This window comes from Saccopteryx bilineata, chromosome 2 (assembly GCF_036850765.1).
Source record: "Saccopteryx bilineata isolate mSacBil1 chromosome 2, mSacBil1_pri_phased_curated, whole genome shotgun sequence".
NCBI classification, from domain to species: Eukaryota; Metazoa; Chordata; class Mammalia; order Chiroptera; family Emballonuridae; genus Saccopteryx; species Saccopteryx bilineata.
In genome coordinates this window covers 327802591-327826011 of record NC_089491.1, presented here as the reverse complement: position 1 = coordinate 327826011, position 23421 = coordinate 327802591, and the positions used below count along the sequence as shown (strand labels likewise).

General features: G+C 38.4%; 1 protein-coding gene and 1 non-coding gene across 5 annotated transcripts in view; one reads left to right on the top strand and one right to left on the bottom strand.

Moving 5' to 3' along the window:
* Nucleotides 1–23421, bottom strand: part of PTPRZ1 (protein tyrosine phosphatase receptor type Z1) — a 192373-nt gene that overhangs the window by 76057 nt on the left and 92895 nt on the right. For all 4 annotated transcript variants that reach the window (XM_066262186.1, XM_066262187.1, XM_066262188.1 and 1 more), the window contains exons 3-6: nucleotides 13275–13454; nucleotides 10859–11010; nucleotides 7888–7983; nucleotides 6263–6329 (exon numbers count right to left, since the gene is read on the bottom strand). In XM_066262186.1, coding sequence (XP_066118283.1) covers nucleotides 6263–6329; nucleotides 7888–7983; nucleotides 10859–11010; nucleotides 13275–13454 — 495 coding nt within the window. The remainder of the gene's footprint in view (nucleotides 1–6262; nucleotides 6330–7887; nucleotides 7984–10858; nucleotides 11011–13274; nucleotides 13455–23421) is intronic.
* On the top strand, nucleotides 7499–7574 carry TRNAA-UGC (transfer RNA alanine (anticodon UGC)). Its single transcript has one exon. It is a non-coding gene; the product is annotated as a tRNA-Ala (tRNA).

Sequence of the window (23421 nt, the reverse complement as noted above, 5' to 3'; positions counted from 1 at the left end):
GGACACACTGTAAAGCTATAGAAATCATGATGGTGACATCTTATGGAAAAATATACAAAAGGAACATGGAAGAAAACAAGGATTCCATACCCATACAATATATGGTCATTCAGTTTATGACACAAAAAGTTATTCTGTAGTTGGAATGGACTGCATTTTCACTATACACACACATATATGTGTGTGTGTGTATGTAGTATATATATAATATATACACATAAATACATATTTATATAGTATATATATACATATATAGTATACACATACATACTATATATACATGCATATATGTATAGTATATATATACATATGTTATTACAATTTGATTGACTATATTTCCTATGTGGTACTTTACATTCCTATGGCTATTTTATAACTATCAATTTCTACTTCTTAATACCTTCACTTAACTTTTCTTTGAGTTTCTAATTAAATTTTAAGATCAACATGTTCGTTCACCCAATACACACACACACACATAATTATATATACCACACACACACACATCTAACAATAATAAATATTGATTTAATCATGCTAGAGAGACAGGTATATATAACTTGTATCAAAATAGAGAATTCCTATTAAAAAATAGGTAGAGCTTTTTTACCTGTGTCATCTTACCTTAGAATCCTAAACAGCCCAATTCGCCTGCCTGAATAGTCCTGTTTTTGTTTCTGCACCTTCCCAGTAGCATGTCCCAACAGCAATGCCTTGGTCATTTAGCTGCTTGTGTGCCAGCCCTGTCAGCCCTCCCTCATAATGACAGCAATCGGTTTCTCAGTGAGATCTGTGTATAGTTCACTCTCCCATTCTCGTAACTACCTAGTCCTGTTTATGTCCTCTGCTCTGGCAAGCGAGTTAGGTCATCAAGAAACAGTCCCTGGAGCCAATTAACCCTAGTCTAAGTGAGGTAGTACAGTGTAGAGCACCCTGGTTACCCCTTATTTGCATCATCTGGGCAGATTTAAAAAAAAACACCAGGGTAACAGGCCCCACACTTGACCACTTAAATTCAAATGTCTAACTAATGGGACCTGAGCATCCACATTTTTAAAATGTTTATTTATTGATTTTAGTGAGAAAAGAAGGGAAAGAGGGCAACATTAATCTGTTCCTATATGTGCCCTGACCAAGGATCAGACTGGCAACCGCCATGTTTCAGGATAATGGTCTAGCCAACTTAACTATCTCATCAGGGCACATCTGCATTTTTAAAAAGAGGTTCCCCAGATGATTCCAGCATAAAACCAGTATTAAAAATACCAAGTGAAGTGAAGCCTTTTCAAGATTTGAGTCTTTGTGAACCTGATTTTAGTCCTTAGAAAATGAAATTATAGGAAGAGAGGATCGTAGGTATACTATAGCTCTAAACTCTATGAAACACTGAACATATACAGAAATAGAAAAAAAAATTTCCATTTCAAACTTAAATTATGGAATGGCAATTTTTCTGCAATACAGAAAATTTGAGGGAAGGATGCTTTTAATAAAATTATTGATAACTGCTTCCAATCTGAGTTTAAGACATCAAGTCTAAAATAAAATCTACTTCATGGAATTGATCATGTTGGCCATATACAACCTAACTATAGTTTTATCCATTAGAAAGTTTTAGCTCTATTTGGTTTATGGATAAGCAGCAAGTTCTTTTTTATTCAGTGAGAAGAGGGGAGGCATAGACAGACTCCCGCATACACCCCGACCAGGATCCACCCAGCAAACACAGTAGGGGCTGATGCTTTGCCCATCTGGACTGTTGCACCATTGCTCAGCAACTGAGATCTTTGTAGTGGCTGAGGCAGAGGTCATGGAGCCATTGTCTGTGTCCAGGGCCAACTCCCTACAATCGAGCCATAGCTGCAAGAGGGAGAGAGAGAAAGAGAGAGAGAGAAAGAGAAGCAAGAGGGAGAGGGGTGGAGAAGCAGATGGATGCTTCTCCTGTGTGCCCTGACCAGGAATTGAGCCTGGGACATCTACAACCAGGCCAACGCTCTACCACTAAGCCAACTGGCCAGGGTCAGCAGCAACTTCTAGAAGTATGTGTTGCTCTCCTCCAATGTCAGGATGAGATTATCAAAATTCAGACTCGGATTTAAGTTTTCTGAAACAGGAAAATGTTTATTTCCAATAAGCAAATATTTTCCATCTTTAGATTTATGTTTTTCACACTTAAAAATTTTGTGATGAAGAAACAAGTTCCAATCACTACAGCCAAAGCAGAAAAGGAGGGAGTGGAAACCTCCACGACCCTGGCAGGATATTGCATCAGAAGTAAACTGCCTTCCGATGACAACAGCTCAGGTCTACCTTATGACAATTTGTATGATGAGAGCATTGATAATGAAGACAAGGAGGAAGAAGACGCTGACTGTTAGGATGCTCATCATCACTGAAGTATAATTTTTCTTTTTTCTCTAAAGACATTTATCTACAACTGGGCAGTGAAAATGTGATGTGGAGCATTCTAATTGAGGAAGGAGCCAGGAACTGCGTCACTGCTAAATTAGGTGGGAAATGAAATGACACCAGGGGAGCCAGAGGCCCAGAAAGGAATGAAACAGAAGTGAGATCTGAATAGGAATGATGAAACAGAGAATTTTCTTAAAATTGGGAAACAAACTAAAGGAGAAATAAGGATAGAAAAAAATTAGAAGAAAGTTGATTTCTCCCTCCCTCACCCCAACGAGGAATCTATTCCGTCTCTGAGCCTCAACAGAACTTATCTGGTCTCTCTTATGAACGTGTTAACTGTTTTCTAGCTTTTTGTTTGTTTCTTATTTACATGCATGTCCCAAGTTTCTGTCTTGGATATCACAAAACATTTCAATTGCAAGAGTGCTTTTCAATTATACCTTCTTCTTATGAGACAATTAGACTAAGGTGTGTTTTTGTTGTGGCTTGCAAAAATATGTGTTTCATTAGAATCATCTCATTATTGTTTTTTTTTTTGTGATAGAGAGAGAGAGAGAGACAGAGAGACAGAGAGAGAGAGAGAGACAGAGAGAGGGACAGATAGGACAGGCAGACAGGAAGGGAGAGAGATGAGAAGCATCAGTTTTTTGTTGTCACACCTTAGCTGTTCATTGATTGCTTTTTCACATGTGCCTTGATGGGGGGTGGGAGGAGTACAGCAGAGTGAATGAGCCCTTGCTCAAGCCAGTGACCTTGGGCTCAAGCTGGTGAGTCTTGCTCAAATCAGATGAGCCTGAGCTAAAGCTGTTGACCTCAGGGTTTTGAACCTGGGTCCTGCTCGCCCCAGTCCAATGCTCTATTCACTGCATCACCACCTGGTCAGGCTCATTATTGTTAATATGAGAGAACCACACCTAAACCAACCTGCTCTGTTTCTGAACAATCATTCATTAATTCAATCACTTTTATTTGAACACATATATTAGTGATTAACCAATCAATCAGATCACCCTTCCATAGGAGGTTTGGTAGTAGGAGGGGGAAAGATGAGGAGGTTGAGAAGTAGGGAAATAAAAACCACAACAGGGCTAAGCACTAGAGAAAAATATCTGAATATGTAAAACTAACTCTTTTTATTTTTATTTTATTTATTCATTTTAGAGAGGAGAAAGGGAGAGAGAGAAACAGAGAGAGAGAGAGAGGAGAGAGAGACAGAGAGAGAAGGTGGGGAGGAGCTGGAAGCATCAACTCCCATATGTGCTTTGACCTGGCAAGCCCAGGGTTTCGAACCGGCGACCTCAGTATTTCCAGGTCGACACTTTATCCACTGCGCCACCACAGGTCAGGCCATAAAACTAACTCTTACTATGCAGAACAATGAGACTTAAGATGAGGTTACATGAACACTGTCCACGAGGATTTTTCAATATAGACATTCCTGGGCTGACTCATTCCTGGGTGATTCAGAGAGCACCCTGAGTCATGCTAAAGAAAATTCCCATTTAGGAATCACTGATGATGTTATCTCAGATTTGTCTGTTCTGTGCAACTCGAAAGAGTTTAAGGAACAGTCTCTTTTTTTGTGGTCTCTGCTAGGAGAATATTAATGCATTATCTTTGGGGGACTGCCACATCAACCTCCCTCTCACCACACCATGGACAGGATAATGCCTAACATAGAGTAGGGATGGTGGAAGAAAGAGAAAAAAAGGTACGGGTGAGGGAGCTCATGGGAAATGGCTTTGTCTCTTGGAAAGGAATACAAGAAATGGGCAACCAGGCCACAGTATAATAAGACTAAGTTTATGATCTGGATGGTTGAAGTGTTGTGTTTTGGATAACTCCCATTACATGGATAACAAGGAGCTGGATTTGAAAGCTTAGCTGCAGATTTGGAGTCACTCTCTAAGGATTAGCATGGTCTTCAACCCTCCAGGGTCCCAGCAATGATGCCTGGGGCCAACATGGGGAAGCCTTCACTTTACTGGGCACTGGGGCATTGCTTAGTCTCTAAAATAGATTTAATCCAAAAAGTCTCAAAATGAAAACACTTAATTTTAAGAAGAACTTAGCTTATTTAGTTCAAATAGATCATCTTTAACAACCATTCAAGTAAAATTAAAACATGTTTCCTATCTGTTCTGAAATATATGATGAATACAAATCTCCACAGTATAGTGAAACAAACTTTGTGGACAGGATAGAATCTAAATTCTGGTTTTACCACTTACCAACTGTATAGTCTTCAGCATCCATGCTGAGTGTATTCAAATATTAAGTATCTAGCAGATGAGTTGGTAGACATGGAGGATTTTATTTTTTGGTAAAGAGGAGGAAAGAAGTTGGTGCATAGATAACAGTGTGGAGAGACAGAGATAGGTGGGGAATGAAGGGAAGACTATACATGTTCCCAGGCAGTCAAAGAGACCATCAGTTCTGCTTCTGAGGTAAGAGCCAAGATATAGACAGAACAATGTTTTCAGGAAATCCATGTTCTTGGGGGGAGGGTATTATGTGGCACCAAGTGGCTCTAATGAAGCCCCTCCCTCAATGGCTTGCAAAAAAGATATTAAAAAGTACACTTTAGTCAATGAACATGAGCAAACTGGTGGCTGAGCTCATCTGAACACTCTCTTAGAGATCTTCAGGAATAACTGAGAGGACCTGAGAGGAAGCAGTCAAAGAGCCTCACTCACGCAGTCAGGACTAACAACTCAGTGTTTGCATTGCTCTTGTCCCCAGGCTGGTGCAAGGTTTGGGAACATTCAGAATTCATTTTTTAATACAATTTTAAGTGTAGGAATTCACACTAACTGTCTTCTTTCAGTCTTGACAAAATTCACTTTCTTACTGAGGAAAAAAAATTAAGTGTGGCTTATGCCATTCAATGTTGAATTTTGCAGTCTGGATGGAGGGAGATAAAAGCTTCCTCTTGCATTTGATTACACCTTTCAATAAAAAAGGAAAGGAAGAAAGAAAGAAAGAAAGAGAGAAAGAAAAGAAAGAAAGCTGCAATGCAAGAGTTCATATATTCCTGACTTCTCAGAAGTTCAGTCAATTCAGCTCCTCACATGTAACTGACAAAGATAAATCAATCCTAGACCTTGCTTCAGCAGTCAAGAAATGGACCCACACGGATGTCATTTCTGATTTCAAAATTTGCAGTTTCCCAGAAAGAAATAACCATGGATAATCCAGGAAAGCATTAATGCTCTGTGTGTGGGTGTTTAATAAAAGTAAAGCAATAATAAGAGGTTTTCTGTCTCTTCCAATGTTGTCAAAAGCACTTGTTGTGACAAATTACAAGAGCCATGAGAAAGCAAGGAGAATATTATCAAATAAATAGACCACTTCTTGTTGTATGCGGGCAGTTACCGTTTTCCAAAAATCTCATCTTGTTGTATTGGTGAAGCAACGGGCTTATCAAAGAAACCACCAAGGAATAAATTTTAACTTGAGTGAAATTCCACTTTTCACGTTGATATTTATAAAATTAACTGGTTACAAGTGATAGAGTCTTTAACAATTGTACAATGCGGAGACAGAACAGATAAAATACACTTTAAATACACGATGTAATTAAATTACATTCAAAAATAAAATTAGAGAAGTTCAATTTCTTTTTTTGTTCAACTTCTTACTTACAATAACATTTGATGATCTTTCTGTGAAATAAAATTTGTAAGTTGCTCTTTAGTGTGAAATGTATACATAGTCAAATGTGAGAAATGAGAGATAGCCCCTTTCTTCTTTTGGAACAATGAATTTTGTAACAATGTATATAAAAATTCATATGCATCCAAAGTAGAATCTAGAGGAAGCAGATTTTTCCAAATAGCTTACTTACCAAAACGACCAACATTCTCAACTCCATCAATAATTGCTTTGTAATCCAAATTTTCTTCTATTCCAACCTATTAAAAAAGAATGACACACTAAAAATGGGATAAAATTGATGAACTGTTCAATAAATGTAAAGAGGAGTGATTTTCATTTTAAGTATTCAAAAGTAATGTTCTCCAAATGATCACTTTTTCTTTTCCCCTGAAGCAAGGTAAAAACAAAATCCTTTTAAGCCTTTTAAGTGTTCCACAGAGAAAAGTACATTTTAAACTGTCATGATTCAAAGTCACTGCTATATCACTATGACACTTTGCATATACAATTAGGCTAATCGGTGCACTCAGAGCAGTTTGAGCCAGCTGGAAGTGACATACCCAAAGAATGGGGTACAACAGTTCCTGTTCAACTTCCCAGCTGAGGGGGTGTTCTCTTTGAAAATGACCACCAGTTTAATATTCTAATTGTGAGCTTCCCCAAGGTGTGTTTTGATATTTCACATCAATACAGCGGGTCCTTGAGTTACAACACAGTTTCATTCCTATGACAGTGATGAAACCTGAATTCTGGTGCAAGTTGAAACATATTCTAGCCTAAGTCACTTACCTTATCCTAACACAGTTGTAAAATCATGATCTAGAACAGTGGTAGTCAACCTGGTCCCTACCGCCCACTAGTGGGCGTTCCAGCTTTTATGGTGGGTGGTAGCGGAGCAACCAAAGTATAAATAAAAGACAGATTTAAGTATAGTAAATTGTTTTATAAAGATTTATTTTGCCAAACTTAGCGAAAATCTGACATAAAGTACTTGGTAAGTAAGTATTATTATATGCTTTAACTTGCTGTAACTCCGCTTTATAAATTTTATAAAGTAAAGTTACTTCTCTACTTTATCAATCACCATTACTGTGGCACCGGTGGGTGGTTAGAAAATTTTACGACTATCAGAGATACAAAAGTGGGTGGTAGGTATAAAAAGGTTGACTACCCCTGATCTAGAACATAAAAACACAACTGAGCCACAGAAAAAGAATACTGCGTATTCTTTTGCCATGGACAACCAAACTAGCCCACCCACATAGTCCGTAAAGATGATGCTAACCACTTAAGCTGAAACACTCACGTCTCAATTCTTTAAAGATTTTTATGGGAGTGAGCACCGTAAACTCAAAATGTCATGTGTTGTGACTGTCGTAACTTGAGGAACACCTGTACTTCATGTGATTAAAAATTAAGTTAGTGGGCCCTGGTGGGTTGGCTCAGTGGTAGAGCATCGGCCTTGCGTGCAGAAGTCCCGGGTTCGATTCCCGGCCAGGGCACACAGGAGAAGCGCCCATCTGCTTCTCCACCCCTCCCCCTCCTTCCATTCTGTCTCTCTCTTCCCCTCCCTCAGCCGAGGCTCCATTGGAGCAAAGATGGCTGGGGCACTGGGGATGGCTCCTTGGCCTCTGCCCAAGGTGCTAGAGTGGCTCTGGTCGCAACAGAGTGTCGCCCCCTGGTGGGCGTGCCGGGTGGATCCTGGTTGGGCGCATGCGGGAGTCTGTCTGACTGTCTCTCCCAGTTTCTAGCTTCATAAAAATACAAGAAGAAAAAAAAAATTAAGTTAGTGTTAAGTCTGTGTATAATGAATACCTCAAATAAAATGGATAAAGCTCTTATCTTCCCTTTTCCTTGAACCGCTTCTTCAAAACTTGAAACTTGGTCCGCATCAAAGCAGTAGATCTGCATCTAGAAATGTAATGGTGATGGCTCTTATATACAAAGGCTTCACAGAAGTCAGCAAAGAGACAATAATTTATCAATTCAATCAATTCTATCTAAAAATTCTATAAACTGATTAGTTCTATATTCTGCAAAATTTAACAATATTTTATCATTATATGTATAAACAACTGCAATTACTAGTATTTATCATCCACAATGAAGAAGGAAAAACAAGTTAGACACATTTAGAACTGAAATGACCACTGTGAAATTACCAAGCGACACCAAAGTAACAATTTACTTCAGAAATTATCATGTTATTTCAACTATTTTGCTGGTATTTTTTCAAATATGGCTTTGTTCTTTCTTGACTGGACGTGCCTTTCTTGATGGTCTGAGTTACTGTCTTTGGACATTGTCTTGCCCTTTATCAGTGAAACTCACACGGACTCTGCTTTTACTTGAAAGATGCCAAGAGTTCTTGAAGTTCCTTATTTTAAGTTCCCTCTGCCGGCTAGCCCTTGTTAATTTCTACTTTATTGTAGTGTCTGTCGATAACAGCCTTTACTTCCACTTATAATTTGGTGCTCCTCAGTCGTGGGCTTAAAAATGAGGTAGCTCAGCTAACCTAGAACTATAATTAAGGGAAGAGCAGAGAGCCTCTGAGAAGATTAATGTGCAGGCAGGGCTGTGATCAGAGAGAAGCAGCAGATGTGAAACCGAGTATGGCAGTGGCTCTTGCCTGGGGTGATCACAAACTCCTTTCCTAGGGGATTTCCACACTGAGCCCATAAGGATGAGCAGCGTAAAAGCTCACAGGTGAAAAGGCAGAAGCGGTGAGTGTGTGTTCAAGTCAGAGGATCGGCTTGAGAAAGGCCAATAGGCAAGCAAATATGAGGATGCAGAAAATGGGAAGTGACCTGCATTGTGATTTCAGCTGATCAATCATGTGACACAGAGGAGAGAGGAGGCTGGGAATGTAGGCAGGGGCCACACCAGAAACTCCTTTCAGGCCTTTGATGCCTGCAGATTTCATCTAACAGATGGGGAGGGGGCATGACTCGGGGTAAGGGAGTAAGGTGGGAGAGATGAAGACTAGAAAGAAGGAGACCAGTTCAGAAACATTCATAACCCAAGAAAGAGACAAAGGCGGGTTGACTTTTTCTCTGACCTCCCATACCATCTAGGGACAGAGTAGAGAAGGCCGGGTTGTAGAATGTGGAAGACCAGAAACAAAGAGCAAGCTGAGGCTGGCCCTCAGTCCCCCTGCTTACTTGATGACATGGACAAGAGTTAAACAAACAACAAACAAATGATACCACTTGGCAAAGACTGAAGGAGCTTTTTAAATAAGAAAAATATCTCAGGTTCAGTGCATAGATTCTGTACCATTTATTTTGCTGGTTCAGGGCTATGTTGTTGTTAGGGTTTTTCTTCACTTAAAAAAAGTTTATTGAATTTACTGGGATGGCACTGGTTAATAAAATCATATAGGTTTCAAGTGTATAATTCTCTAATACATCATCTGTATATTGATTTTCACCTTTGTTCTAAATGAGTAACATTGTGACAGAGCTAAACTCAGAGAAACGAGAATGTTGTATATTTAATGAACTATCATTTCTTCAATAAACCAAATTTGACAATGTGTTTCTTTAAGGATATTTAATATATTTTAAAGTAAAGCTATAAATTTGAATGTGCTTATCCACACTAAAAATATTTTTTAGTCCTAGTCTTATTTTTATTATCACCACCTATTTTGGATTCTAAACTAGTAATTTCATTAAAGGTAACAAAAAATATGGGCATTTTAAAAGACAAGGCACCTATATGATATCACAAAGAGAAAACAACTGTTAATGTTTCCTGGATTTCCCTAAATTATTTTCATATTAGTAATAATTCATCTCTGATCCAATTCTCATTATAAATTCATAAGGCAGGTGCAACTACAGTTACATCAATTTCACAGCAGAGAACTGGAAGGTTAGGTAAAGTAAAAGTTATTTTAAAGGTGATGCCATATCTTTAATAACTAAATGGTGAAGTCCATATTTAGACCTAGTCTAGTTGATTCAAACTCTGTACTCTATCACCAAATTTCATGTTTTACAAAGTTGGAATAATAATACCATATTCACTATTGTATATTCTGTTTTTTAAAACCATTGATATATTTTAAAAAGTAAAATCATTAATATCTTTTCATGAGCCATTTTTGAGTAAATCATGCAGGAATATGATTTTTACAAGATATATAACATCCCATCATAATATAATCATTTCTTTTTGTTTCAACTCTTATTACTGTAAGTAAATCTTTATACATACATATTTGAGTATGTCTTTATTTTCAGACTAATAGCTACAAATGGAAATGATTGATATTAAGAATGAAATGTTTAAAGTTCTTGATAAAAACAAGCAAATTCGCATCCCAGAAAGTCTACCAATTCATACTCTCTTCAGACATGTATGAAAGTGTTTATTTCACCCCATACTCATTATTTATTATAATTATATGTATTTTGCAAATTTTAAAGCTGAAAAATATTCTTGTTATATTTTATATTTCTTTAATTATCCAATATATTGATGAAACCACCTCTTCCTTGCTTTTCCTACTGGAATAAGGGAAAAGTTTCATTCATTTGCTCATCAATATGTATTGATCTTCTATAGTGTGGTATTCTCGGTTACCAGGAAATGGACAATCAAATTTGGTTGTTACTGAGCTTATACTAATAAGGATGACAGATTGACAGATATAAACAAAACAAACAAAACATAACTGTACAAATTGCAAAATGTGTTAACAAATTAATAAAATGACACACTAAATAAATTCTCAGTGATTTATAAAATGAAGTAGTATCTAGAGGAACTAGTAACTTACCTCAAGTGGAAATTTCTGTCCTTCTAAACTATGTTCCGACCCATCAGATGACATATTGCATTTTCCCCAGTGAAAAGTTATCTTGCTTACTTTGAACACCGTTTCTGAAACTCCCCCACTGAGACGGTAGTCATTAGTGAGATTAATTTCCACTAAAACACATACACATACACACAAAAAAAAACCACATACAAAAAAAAGAAAAATTACATCTAAATTTCTAAAAATCAAAATAACAAATTGAATTTTCTTTCTTTACTTGATAAATTAAAAATATCAAGTTGCCATTTTGGAAGCTGATTTACTGTAACTGCACAGTAAATATATCTTATTGCCCAAAATGTAAACAAATGCAGACTTTAAATGCGGTGGGACCCTATAGCAGAAGACAGTCATCCAGTCCACCTGCCTTGTCTGTCTGGTGTTCTGATATGGCTGATGCCCCGAAGCTCTGCTTCCCTAAGGCACACGATGGTAACGAGGGGGCAGGGTGAAGGGACAAGGAACACAGAGTGGTGGGAAGCAGTCTTCTCTTGGGAGAGCTCCCCACCTTCTCACTTTCAGCTCATTTGCATTCCTTATCAGGCTGCTGTTTCTGTCGCACCTCCTTCTCCCTCCACAAATCACTCCAGCTTCATCGAGCTCCCTCCGGAACCTCTGCACCAGCCAGGCTGCGGCAAGGAAGGCAGACACCCATCCCCACTGAAGGGCTTAACTATCTCATGTTTGAACCCTGAGTGGCAACTTTCAGATCTTAAACCCTCCTAATTTGGGTTTCATGGCAGATATTATCTGACTATATTTAATCTCCAGTTGTCTGGAGATGACTGAATCTCAATAGCCTAACACAAGATTTTAATGTCTCTCAGACTTAGAGTTTTTGTTCTATGAGGCAGAAGCCATGGTTGGCATTAGGGACTGAATTCAACATCCTGGCCAGACGATAAACTTCCATTAAAAACAACAGCAGCACAACAATAATGGTCAATATTTATGTATCACTTACAATGTGCCATGCATTACACTAAGTAATTTCATGTTTTAAACATTTAATCTTCACACAATCCTGGGACATCAGACATCATTATAATCCCTATTTTACAGGTAAGGAAAGTGAGTCACAGAGAGTAACCTGCTCCAGGTTTCACAATGAACTTTAAAAGCCAGCAGTGAACTCAAAGGTGAGTCTCCTTGGACCAAGAGCTGGCGCACTCTACCGAGAAAGTACAGGAGAGATGACAGGACTCACTGCTTTGTGACAGCCTGCAAAGCCAGTACCGAAAACATCAAGATTTGGGACAATACACTTTTATTAACCTCATTAATGATATAACATGCAATAATTTTCTCAATTTTTCATTCAACACATACTTATTGAGTATTTAATATGTATTAGGCACTGATGTAGAAAAATACCTACCTTCATGGGATTTAAAACTAAACTGCCACATTTAAATAATTATATTACAAAATATGAAAAATAAAGGAAAAGTTCACTAATGATAAATCACCTTAACACAGCTACTATTATAATTTTGAATATTTTTTCTAGTCTCTTCCACATGAATATATTAGGTTTTACCCAACTTTTTGAAATACAGATAATTTCATTTAAAATATATCAGAAAAGATGCTCATTTTTTTTAAAAACTATTTTGTCTACTTATCATTTAGCAGAATTTTTAATGCATGTTTATTTTTTTAAATATAGTAAAAAAAAGGCACTTAGAAGAGTACTCTCTGAGGATCAGATATCATTTTAAACATTTATATGGAAGGACTAGTAATTTATTTTCTTAAAATTCTATTACAGTCAATTGCTTTTCCTTACCCAATTATTAAATATAGCATGAGGCTGAGCAGACAAACTCTAATGCCCAGTAAAAGGAAATTCTGATTGACCGATTAAGCAGTGATGAAATCATTAGATTACAGTAGCTATATATTACATTCTATATTCCACATCTTCTAGTGGAGGTATCATTATTTTATTATTAGTGAACATGATGTAATGACCTTGGTAATTTCATATTTTTTACACATTTTCAAAATATTCTCTAAACTTCCAATTTTCTATGCTCTATTTGGTTTCTTCTATATATAGTTTTTTTTTAATTTTATTTTATTTATTCATTTTAGAGAGGAGAGAGAGGGAGAGGGAGAGGGAGAGAGAGAGAGAGAGAGAGAGAGAGAGAGAGAGAGAGGAGAGAGAGAGACAGGGGGGAGGAGCAGGAGGCATCAACTCCCATATGTGCCTTGACCAGGCAAGCCCAGGGTTTCGAACCGGCGACCTCAGCATATATATAGTTTTTATCCAGTTCATAGTTTACTATTTAAAGGAAAACCAAATGAAGCTAATCTAAACATACTCTAGGCCCAGTGAACAAAATAAAGTCACAAAATGCAAACATTTTACCTGTTTTCCCATTGTTATGAATAAATGTGTTTGCCAAAGATGTTTTTTCCCAACCTTGAAATTTAAGTTTCTTCAGATTCACATTGACTTGTGTAAGATCTTCATCAATATTGATAGGAGATTGTTTGGGGCTATTACATGTTGGATATTTTTTTTCCCAATTTTTTTGATTCAGTGCTCCTAGGGGGAAAAAACGGTAAGAAATTAGTTTCATAAATTACCATGCAAAAGCTAAATTTTAGGAAGAATTAAGATATTTTTGAAACATTTCATAGAACAACCTAGTATGCTAGATTTAGATTCTGTGTTGTCAATACAAAGCAATATAAAAAGAGGCCTATAGAACAACCACATCAGGTGCAGAGATCAACATGACTTTCCTTAGCCGTCACTCCTTCCAAATTAACAGAAGGCCTAACTGTATTATTGTAAGGCAGTCAGTTCTAAAGCCAAGGGTGCCGGATTGAAAGGTGTTCAGATGATAGTGCTGACTTCCTTAGCACTCTCCACAAGAAGCTCCCTTCAGACTTCTGTCATCCCTGCCACTGAATGATTTGGCTTAATTTTTATCTGCTTAGCATCTTATTTACAAAAATACAATCACCAGCACATTCTTGAAATATTTCCTTCCTCCCTCAATCCTTCTTTTCTGGTCATAAAATCTAACAAGTTTTATTGTTTAACATCAGTAAAAATAAAACAGGGCATTCTAAAAAGATTTTGGCAAAGTGAATGCTCACCTGTTGCACAGAACGAACAGTCCTCTACCACACGGCCCTGTGCTGCCTTCATTTCACCCCTACCCGAAACCAGGAACCAGCTGTCATTACCATACTTCACTAAACATATTATAGCTAGCACCCTTGCAGTACTAAGAACAACTATGTTTTATTTAAATGTCTATTAAAATATGTAAAATGTTGCAAGTCCAAGCCTTAAACTTTCCTCTGGCTATCCCAGAGTTTCTCAGCATCCCAGGAAAGAGCAGGCGACAGCACAGTTTCCAGCTTACATCCTGTCTAATGCTTTTGTCTCAGAAAACAAGCTGGGCAAAGCCAAGATTTTACATGGTCGATGTTGAGGGGAAACTAAGTAAACACACCCTCCACATTCTCATCTCTTCCATTGACTTCTTGTGGCACAGCGGCAATTTTTGACCAGTGTGCTGCAAAATTTTTTTTTTTTTTTATAAAGACAGAGAGTAAGTCAGAGAGAAGGATAGACAGGGACAGACAGACAGGAACGGAGAGAGATGAGAAGCATCAATCATTAGTTTTTCATTGCGCGTTGCAACACCTTAGTTATTCATTGATTGCTTTCTCATATGTGCCTTGACCTCGGGCCTTCAGCAGACCGAGTAACCCTTTGTTGGACCCAGAGACCTTAGGTTCAAGCTGGTGAGCTTTTGCTCAAACCAGTTGAGCCCGCGCTCAGGCTGGCGACCTCAGGATCTCGAACCTGGGTCCTCTGCATCCCAGTCCAACGCTCTATCCACTGCGCCACCGCCTGATCAGGCAAGAATTTTTAAAACATGCAATACCTGACTGTTTAGTCAGGGGCACTGATCTCTTTTCCCTTAGATTGTAAAAAAAAAAAAAAAATGACAGCAGCCAACACAACAATAGTGGTCCAGCATAAATGTCTTGTCTTGAACCATAAATACATATAATATATAGGTCATATAATAGTTTCATCTTATTGGTCATGGCATATAATAAATTTGCATCTGATTGCTTAATTCTTGGTACCAGAAATCCTTATAGACAAGTATAAGCACCTGATTTTTTTTTTCTTTTTAGTGATAGACACAGAGAGATGGAGAGAGAAGGACAAACAGAAAGGAAGTGAAATGAGAAGTATCAACTCCTAGTTGAGGCACATTAGTTATTCATTGATTGCCTTCTCATATGTGCCTTCACTGGGGGGCTCCAGCTGATCCAGTGACCCCTTGCTCAAGCCAGCGACTTGGGCTCAAGCCAGCAACCATAAGGTCATGTCTGTGTGATCTCATGCTCAAGCCAGCGACCCCGCACTCAAGCTGGTGAACCTGTTGCTCAAGCCAGATGAGCCTGCATTCAAGCTGGCGACCTTGGGGTTTCAAACCTGGGTCCTCAGCATCCCAGTCTGATACTCTATCCACTGCACCATTACCTGGACAGGTCAGGCACCTAATTTTTTTAAAAAGTTACTTTGGAGAAAAAAAATGTAGGTAATTACTATTATTTTTATTAATCAATTAAAATTATACCTACTTTTTTTTGTCCAATCATTAAAAACATACATATTATTTTGGTGTGCAGCCATATTTTAGTACTAAATTAATGTGTGCCACGAGATGACATAGGTTGAAAATTGCTGTGATAAAGCAATTAGTGACGATGGTCTTCCATGCAAGCTCTCATTATGTGGCAAAACTAACTTCACATAATTTAGCCCAGGAAAGAAATGATTATCAGTCATATTACGAAACTGCCTACATAGCCAGGGAAATTTAGGTAATTCATCTCTTAGTGAGGCATCTACCAAAATTAACAGATGTTGACATTTTTTATTTTTAAAAATCCAACTCTATTCCTAGAGAGTGCTTGAGTATCATATGCTTTAAATATGCACAGTGACGCACATGTCAGATTCTAGGAATGGCTCTAATGATTTGAATAATGCTGTGTTAATTCCACTGTATATAACATCAGCTAAAGCAGTGGTAGTCAACCTAGTCCCTACCACCCACTATTGGGCATTCCAGCTTTCATGGTGGGTGGTCATGGAGCAACCAAAGTATAAATAAAAAGTTAGATTTAACTATAGTAAGTTGTTTTATATGGATTTATTCTGCCAAACTTAGTGAAAATCTGACATAAAGTACTTGGTAAGTAATTATTATTATATGCTTTAACTTGCTGTAACTCTGCTTTATAAATTTTATAAAGTAAAGTTACTTTCCTACTTTATAAATCACCATTACTGTGGAACCAGTGGGTGGTTAGAAAATTTTACTACTAACAGAGATACAGAAGTGGGCAGTAGGTATAAAAAGGTTGACTACCCCCTGGGCTAACGTACAAGAAAACACTGCTCATTTTACTAATGTGAATGCAAAAGGAGAGAGAGAGGCTCTGGCTGGTGGCTTGGTTGGCTGGGGCATCATCTTGATACGCAGAGGTTGCCAGTTTGACCCCTGTCATGGCACATACAGAAACAGATTGAAGTTTCTGTCTGTCAGCCTGTCTTTCTCTTTCTCCCTCTTCCTCTCTTTCTAAAATAAATAAATAAAATTAAAAAAAAAAGTAAGAGAGAGAGAAAATGCAATGCCAATCAGTAAAGCTTAAAATTTTAATACAGTTAAGTAAGTTCCAAGACACTTAAGAAGAGTTATAGTTGTGGTTCACAGAAATATAAAAATTTAAGTTTCTAGTAACAGTGTACATGAACATGCCCTTTCCCATAGCATTTCGTGATCATCTCTATTGGATTCTAATTTGGCTGAGCCAAACTGAACACTTGGTTTCCGCCCTGAAACCTGCTCCTCCTACATACTTTGTCATCCCTTAAGCTTAGACGTCATCCTGATGCCTCTGCTTCCTCCTCAGCAAGCCCTTTGGGTATACCTTCAACTCATATCCCTAATCAGACCATGTCTCTTCTCCACTCTAACCACTGCCTGACCCATTGCCATCGTTAGTCTATATCTTGCTATTCCCTAAGCAGATTTGCCATCACCTATGAGACTGTTAGGAGAGTCAGGTCATAGTCTCACTAAGTCAGAATCTTTAATACAATCCCCAGGTGATTCATACATGTTAAATTTTGAGAAGCAATGGCTCAGCCACCTCCTGTGCCTTCTATCTGATGTCCACCTTCTGCTCCTGCCCTTTCCACAATTCTGTTCTCCACTTACATACTAGACAGGATTCTGAAATGGCTTCCAAACCCCCCACATCCTACGTAGGTAGGAACTATGAGTGGTCTGAGGCAGATAGCCAGCAAAAACAAACAAATGAGAAGTCAGCCACAAAAAGACAAATCCCACACAATTCCACTTACATGTAGTATATAAAATCATCAAACTCATAGAGACAGAAAACAGAATGGTGGTTATCAGGAGATGGGAAGGGAAAGAAAAGGATAATTGTTTAATGGGGGGCAGAATTTCAAATCTGCAAGATAAAAATGTTTTAAAGATATTTCAAAACAATGTGAGTGCACTTAATACTACTGAACTGTGTACATTTAACAAATGGTTAAGGTGGTAAGTTTTATGTTATGAGTTCTTTTTTACCACCATAGAAAAAAATTATTAGGGTGGCAAACAAGCAAGAAACAAAAATTGGGGATGTGGACCTCAGTCCTTCAATCACAAGGAAGTGAATTCTGCCAACATCCTGCATGTAAGCTTGGAACAGGACCCTGCATTTCAAATAGCATCTGGACTTTAGACTTACGAGAGGCTGAGCCAGAATCCACATAAGTGGCCCATCCTCTCAGACTCTGGATTCATGGAAACTGTGAGATAATAAATACATTCTTTTAAGCCACTAAATTTGTAGTAATTTGTTATGTAGTGTAAGAAAATAAATACAGCCTGACCAGGTGTTGGCACAGTGATGGAGTATTGCCCTGGGATGCTGAGGACCCACCTTCAAAACCCAGAGGTCATTGGCTTGAGGGTGGGGCCACTGGCTTGAGTGTGAGATCATATATAAGACCCCATGGTTGCTGGCTTGAGCACAAAGGTCACTGGCTTGAAGCCCAAGGTGGCTGGCTTGAGCAAGGGGTCACTGGCAGGGTGGGAGCTCCCCCCCCCCCATCAAGGCACATATGGAAAGCAATCAATGAACAACTAAAGTTATGAGTTGATGCTTATCTCTCTCCTTTCCTGTCTGTTTCTCTCTCACTAAAAAATGAAAAAAAAGAAAGAAAATAGAAAAAGAAAATACAACCAGCAGGAAAAGTAATCTTTTAAAAGTGTGTCACTGGCCCTGGCCGGTTGGCTCAGCGGTAGAGCGTCGGCCTAGCGTGCGGAGGACCTGGGTTTGATTCCTGGCCAGGGAACACAGGAGAAGCACCCATTTGCTTCTCCACCCCTCCACCGCGCTTTCCTCCTGTCTCTCTCTTCCCCTCCCGCAGCCAAGGCTCCATTGGAGCAAGGATGGCCCGGGCGCTGGGGATGGCTCTGTGGCCTCTGCCTCAGGCGCTAGAGTGGCTCTGGTCGCAATATGGTGACGCCCAGGATGGGCAGAGCATCCCCCCTGGTGGGCAGAGCGTAGCCCCTGGTGGGCGTGCCGGGTGGATCCCGGTCGGGCACATGCGAGAGTCTGTCTGACTGTCTCCCCCTGTTTCCAGCTTCAGAAAAATGGAAAAAAAAAAAAGTGTGTCACTGCTTCGCATAGGTGCCTCTCATCACCCTTCATTTCACTCGGAGTAAAAGTAAGTAACCACGGAAGGCAGATTCTAAACAAATATTACCACTCACATCCACTCTGATCATATTTCCTATGGCTGTGAGGTGATCACTCTATTCCAGCCACACTGGCCTTTTTTCTGATCCTTGAGCATGGGAAGCAGCCTCAGGGCTCAGCACATGCTGCCCCCTCTTCCGGGAACAGTTCTTGAAATGCTTTAACTCACGCTTCTGCAAGGCTCTCTCGCTTCCGTGAGGTCCCTGCCCCAGTGCACTTGAGAGAGGCTTTCTCTGGACATCCTGTATAAAACACACTTCCTCCCTTGGGCCTTCTCAATTCCCTCTCAATTTACTTTTGTGCTCCTAAGATTAATTATGTTCATTGTTTCCACATCTTAGCACCTGGGGGGGGGGGAAGCCCTGGCACATAGCAAGTGTTCAATAATCATATGTTGAATAACTGAATCAGCCAAATAAAAGATGGTGAAGTCTTCTGTTATGTGAGTTTGAGCTCACAGAGATCTTACATGCAATGGAAGCAGAAAGAAACAAAATCATTTCTAAGCTCAACTGTAGGTCACATTTTACTGTTTGTTGCATGAGAATTTTATTGAGTAGCCCTTACTAAACTTCTGCTGAAGAGTATCAAGAAGGACGCGGTGCCCAATGTAAATGTGGTCTGACATTGTACAGCACAATGATCCTGGTAACACGATTATGTCAGAAGTGAATCAAATGGTCACACCGAGTATGGACCTAGTTTAAAAGAATTCCTGGATCACGGCATCCAGTACAGTACAAGAAGCTTTCTTAATTTACACAGTTAAAAGAAAATAAAAACATAATTTTTATGACAATGCTGTAAAATAGAAAACATCCATAAAAAGAAAAAAACTATAAAAGTACACTGAGGTGTTTTTTTTGCAAAGGACACTAGAAATGAGGTTGTTTTAAATTGTTATAAGTAGAAAACCAAGGGAATAAAGTGATAAAATTGTGCACAAGGATGAAATGTAGAGCGAAGAAGCATTGCATGTGTTTTTACCTCTTTAGTAATGAAACACTAAATTAATATTATGCTTAAACATTATATTTAAAATTTCCAAATTAATATTTTTAATGTCACAATTTGAGACCTCAATCCACATAGTGGTTAAAGGCAGGATGATGTACCTGGGAAAGCAGGTGTCCAGAATTCATTAGAACTACACTTGTATCCACCAGAGTGTTATTAGTGAGTGCGGGGAAGGAAGAAATGAGGACACTCACTGTAGTTGCAACACAAAATTATCTGACTGATTTTACCCAGGAGGAGGACTGAAGAGCACTAAATGTCAGCTCTAGAAAATTAAAATAAATTATTCATTCACATAGTCATTCATTCTTTCATCCATCTATTGACTCACCTGAATTAGTACCACTCCTATAAATTTCCTGTGGCTACCTTTATTGCAGCACAGAACAGTTTGTATGTTGTTTGTTAACTTATCTATTTCAGCTGTAGCTCATTGTCAAACCCCAAGTTGGGCACATAGTAGAAACAAATTAAAGTCTTGTGAAATAGTCTTTGTGTACCAAATGAATGTATTCAACGTTGAAATATTATGCACTTTCTATTCCTCTGTGTGGAGAAATATTACTTCACCAATCTCTGACATTAAAATATTAACTGAAGAAAACTAAAGTTTAAAATAAAAAGGTAATAAACAAGCAAACAAAACACAACAAAAACAAAGAAAAACAATGTATGTTTTTACTAATTTGGAGAAAAAAAGAAAATGATGAAAATGAAAGTAAAAAATTCATTTTTCAAGTCTCCTTTTAGCATTATTCCTGTTGTGTCTTCCCTTCCAAAATAAAAAAAAAAATGAATAAAGTAATTATAATATTGTGTAAAATATTGAGCAGAGAGCTACTGGAAATTCATAAAAATCTGATAACAATTCCAACATGATTTCTTCTTAAGTTATCAGAAATGGCTATTATTTAACAAGATTAGATTAACAGTTGACTTAGAACTGATTCTTCAAATATCATGATATTGTTAAGAAAAACATACACTGCTTTTATTCTTGTTGAATTTTTTTCTATAATTCAGATTTTGAGGTAAGAAAATATTCATATTTCTGTATACTTACATGTAAAAATATTTTTTTTTTTAATTTTTTTTTTTTTTTTTTAGATTTTATTTATTCATTATAGAGAGGAGAGAGAGAGAGAGAGAGAAGGGGGGAGGAGCAGGAAGCATCAACTCCCATATGCGCCTTGACCAGGCTAGCCCAGGGTTTCGAACCGGCAACCTCAGTGTTTCCAGGTTGACACTTTATCCACTGCGCCACCACAGGTCAGGCACATGTAAAAATATTATAAGACAAATATAAATGTAATATTGAGGTAAGGCTGTAGTAATAATCATAGCATTCATTACTAATTTTCCTTGAATATACTCCCAGATTCTATACACTATAAATCACAATTTTACAAATTACTGTGGACTTCATTCACATATGTTAACAAAAATACCAAAAGCCAAAATTAAAAAGTCACTTAAATAGTATAAAGTTATTAACAGTAAATGACTTTGATTCAAATTTCGGTTTATTCAAATACTAAAAATGAAATGAATCAGTTTTATTTTCACTGGAAATGAGCAGAGAATTTAGAACACCAGCAAAACGAAAAGATGCTACATAAGTAGACACTTTTCACGTGCAGCTCGCAGATGCTTGAGAAATGGGGGCTTCCTCAAAGATGAGACACTAAACCCTAAAAATGCTAATTAACAATCATGAAGTGATATTATGTCCCACCAATGAATGTCATCATGCACACTGATTGAAAGCAAAGAAAAAGTTGTCTGAGATAGCTTTGCATGATGAAAACCAGAATGAGGACATGTTTCAGAGTGTAAGCCAGCGTGTCTGTGGGTGTTTTTGGAGCTAGAAAGACAAAGCAGTTGGTGAAGGTAAAAAGAATGGCCACTATTAAAGTTGCCTCAAAACCAGATCAATTACAAACAGTGTCACATTGAGGAGCTGTTTTGGCCAGACCACATTTTCCTTTATGATCTGTTCTAACGGGACACTAACATCAACACAGTAGAAAACCTTTGCAAGTCTGTAGGACATATCTAATTGACAGCATTACACGTTAGGGAAGGTAGTTCCTAATGTATTTATTAAGTTGCTAGCACAAATGTTCCTGAAGCTTTATGATACTTAAGAAAATTATTCACTGAAGTTCAGCTTATAGTTATATAAACTGAAGTCCCTATTGATATTGGAAGACAGATCAGAAACTTCTTTCATAATTATTGTTCAAAATTCTAGGACTTAGCAAGTTGCAAAAATCCAAATAAACAACAAAATTACCCAAAAAGTAAAAATAAAAACTGCTGCTCTGTAATATAATACACAGCTTAAGTTTCTGCAGGAAAACTGGAAGCACGCTCATTAGCTGTGAGAGGGAGGCAGGTAGGGGAGTGAACTTGAGGAAAATAGTGAAGAACAAAACAGTGGATGCCTGACCAGGCAGTGATGCAGTGGACAGAGGGTCAGCCTGGAATGCTGAGGACCCAGGTTCAAGATCCTGAGGTTGCCGGCTTGATTGCGGGCTTATAGACATGACCCCTTAGTCACTGCATTGAAGTTCAAGGTCACTGGCTTGAGCAAGGGGTCACTGGCTTGGCTGAAGCCAGTCAAGGCACATATGAGAAAGCAATCAATGAACAACTAAGGTGTCTCAATTATGAGTTGATGCTTCTCATCCCTTCCTGTCTGTCTGTCCTTGTCTGTCTGTTTGTCTACCTGTCTCTCTCTTTCTCCCTATCGCTAAAAAAAATAGTTAACATTGAGGGCTCAGCTGAGGTAAGAGACATCACACTGCACATGTGCGTGTGTGTGTGTGTGTGTGTGTGTGCGCGCACGCGCGTTTGTAAGTTCAATAGTCCTGGTGGACGAGCAGAGAGGGCAGGGAGCTGCCATCATACAATGAGGTCAGTAGGATGGGGGATGCATGTCTACAAAGTCAGGGAACTGGAGATTCTGGCAGGAAGGTGTTGAAGTGCCCCTTCCCCATTGACCCCCCCCAAACCTGCTACAATGGGAGAAAGGTAATTTTTAATTGAATTTATTGGGGTGATATTGGTTCATAAAACCATACAGTTTCAGTGTACAACTCCATAAAACACCATCTGCACACTGCATTGTGCGCCGATCGCCGCAAGCAGTCTTTTTCTGTCCCCATCCTCCCCTCTCCTTTGTCCATCTCAAGCTACCCCCACCGCACTCCCCCTCTGGCTATCACCACACTGTTGTCTGTGTTTATGTCTTATGTATATATGTTTTTAGCTAAAAGATAATTTTTAAAAAACCCATTAACAGTTACAAGCCCAGTGAGTTCTCCCATCTTTCATTTTAAGTTATTGAGCCATCAGTTCCCCCTTCCCGTATACACAGGCAGGACTAAGAAAGAGGCTGTGGGTAATTGTCAATCTAGGGCTTCAGCTGGCAATTTTCTGTTCTGTACTATCTCTAGATCCCATCAAAATTTAATTCCAGCGAATGTAGCTTTCATTTATTCAGTTCACACATTCATCAAACATCTAACGAATTGCCTAGTAGGAATCAGAATAAAAATCTGGTGCAAAAGACTCAAAGATGAATGAAACAGCTTCCATCATCAAGGCCCTCATGTTCTAGTGAGGACCCAGGACATAGCAACAGTGAATCAGAATATACTCTAATA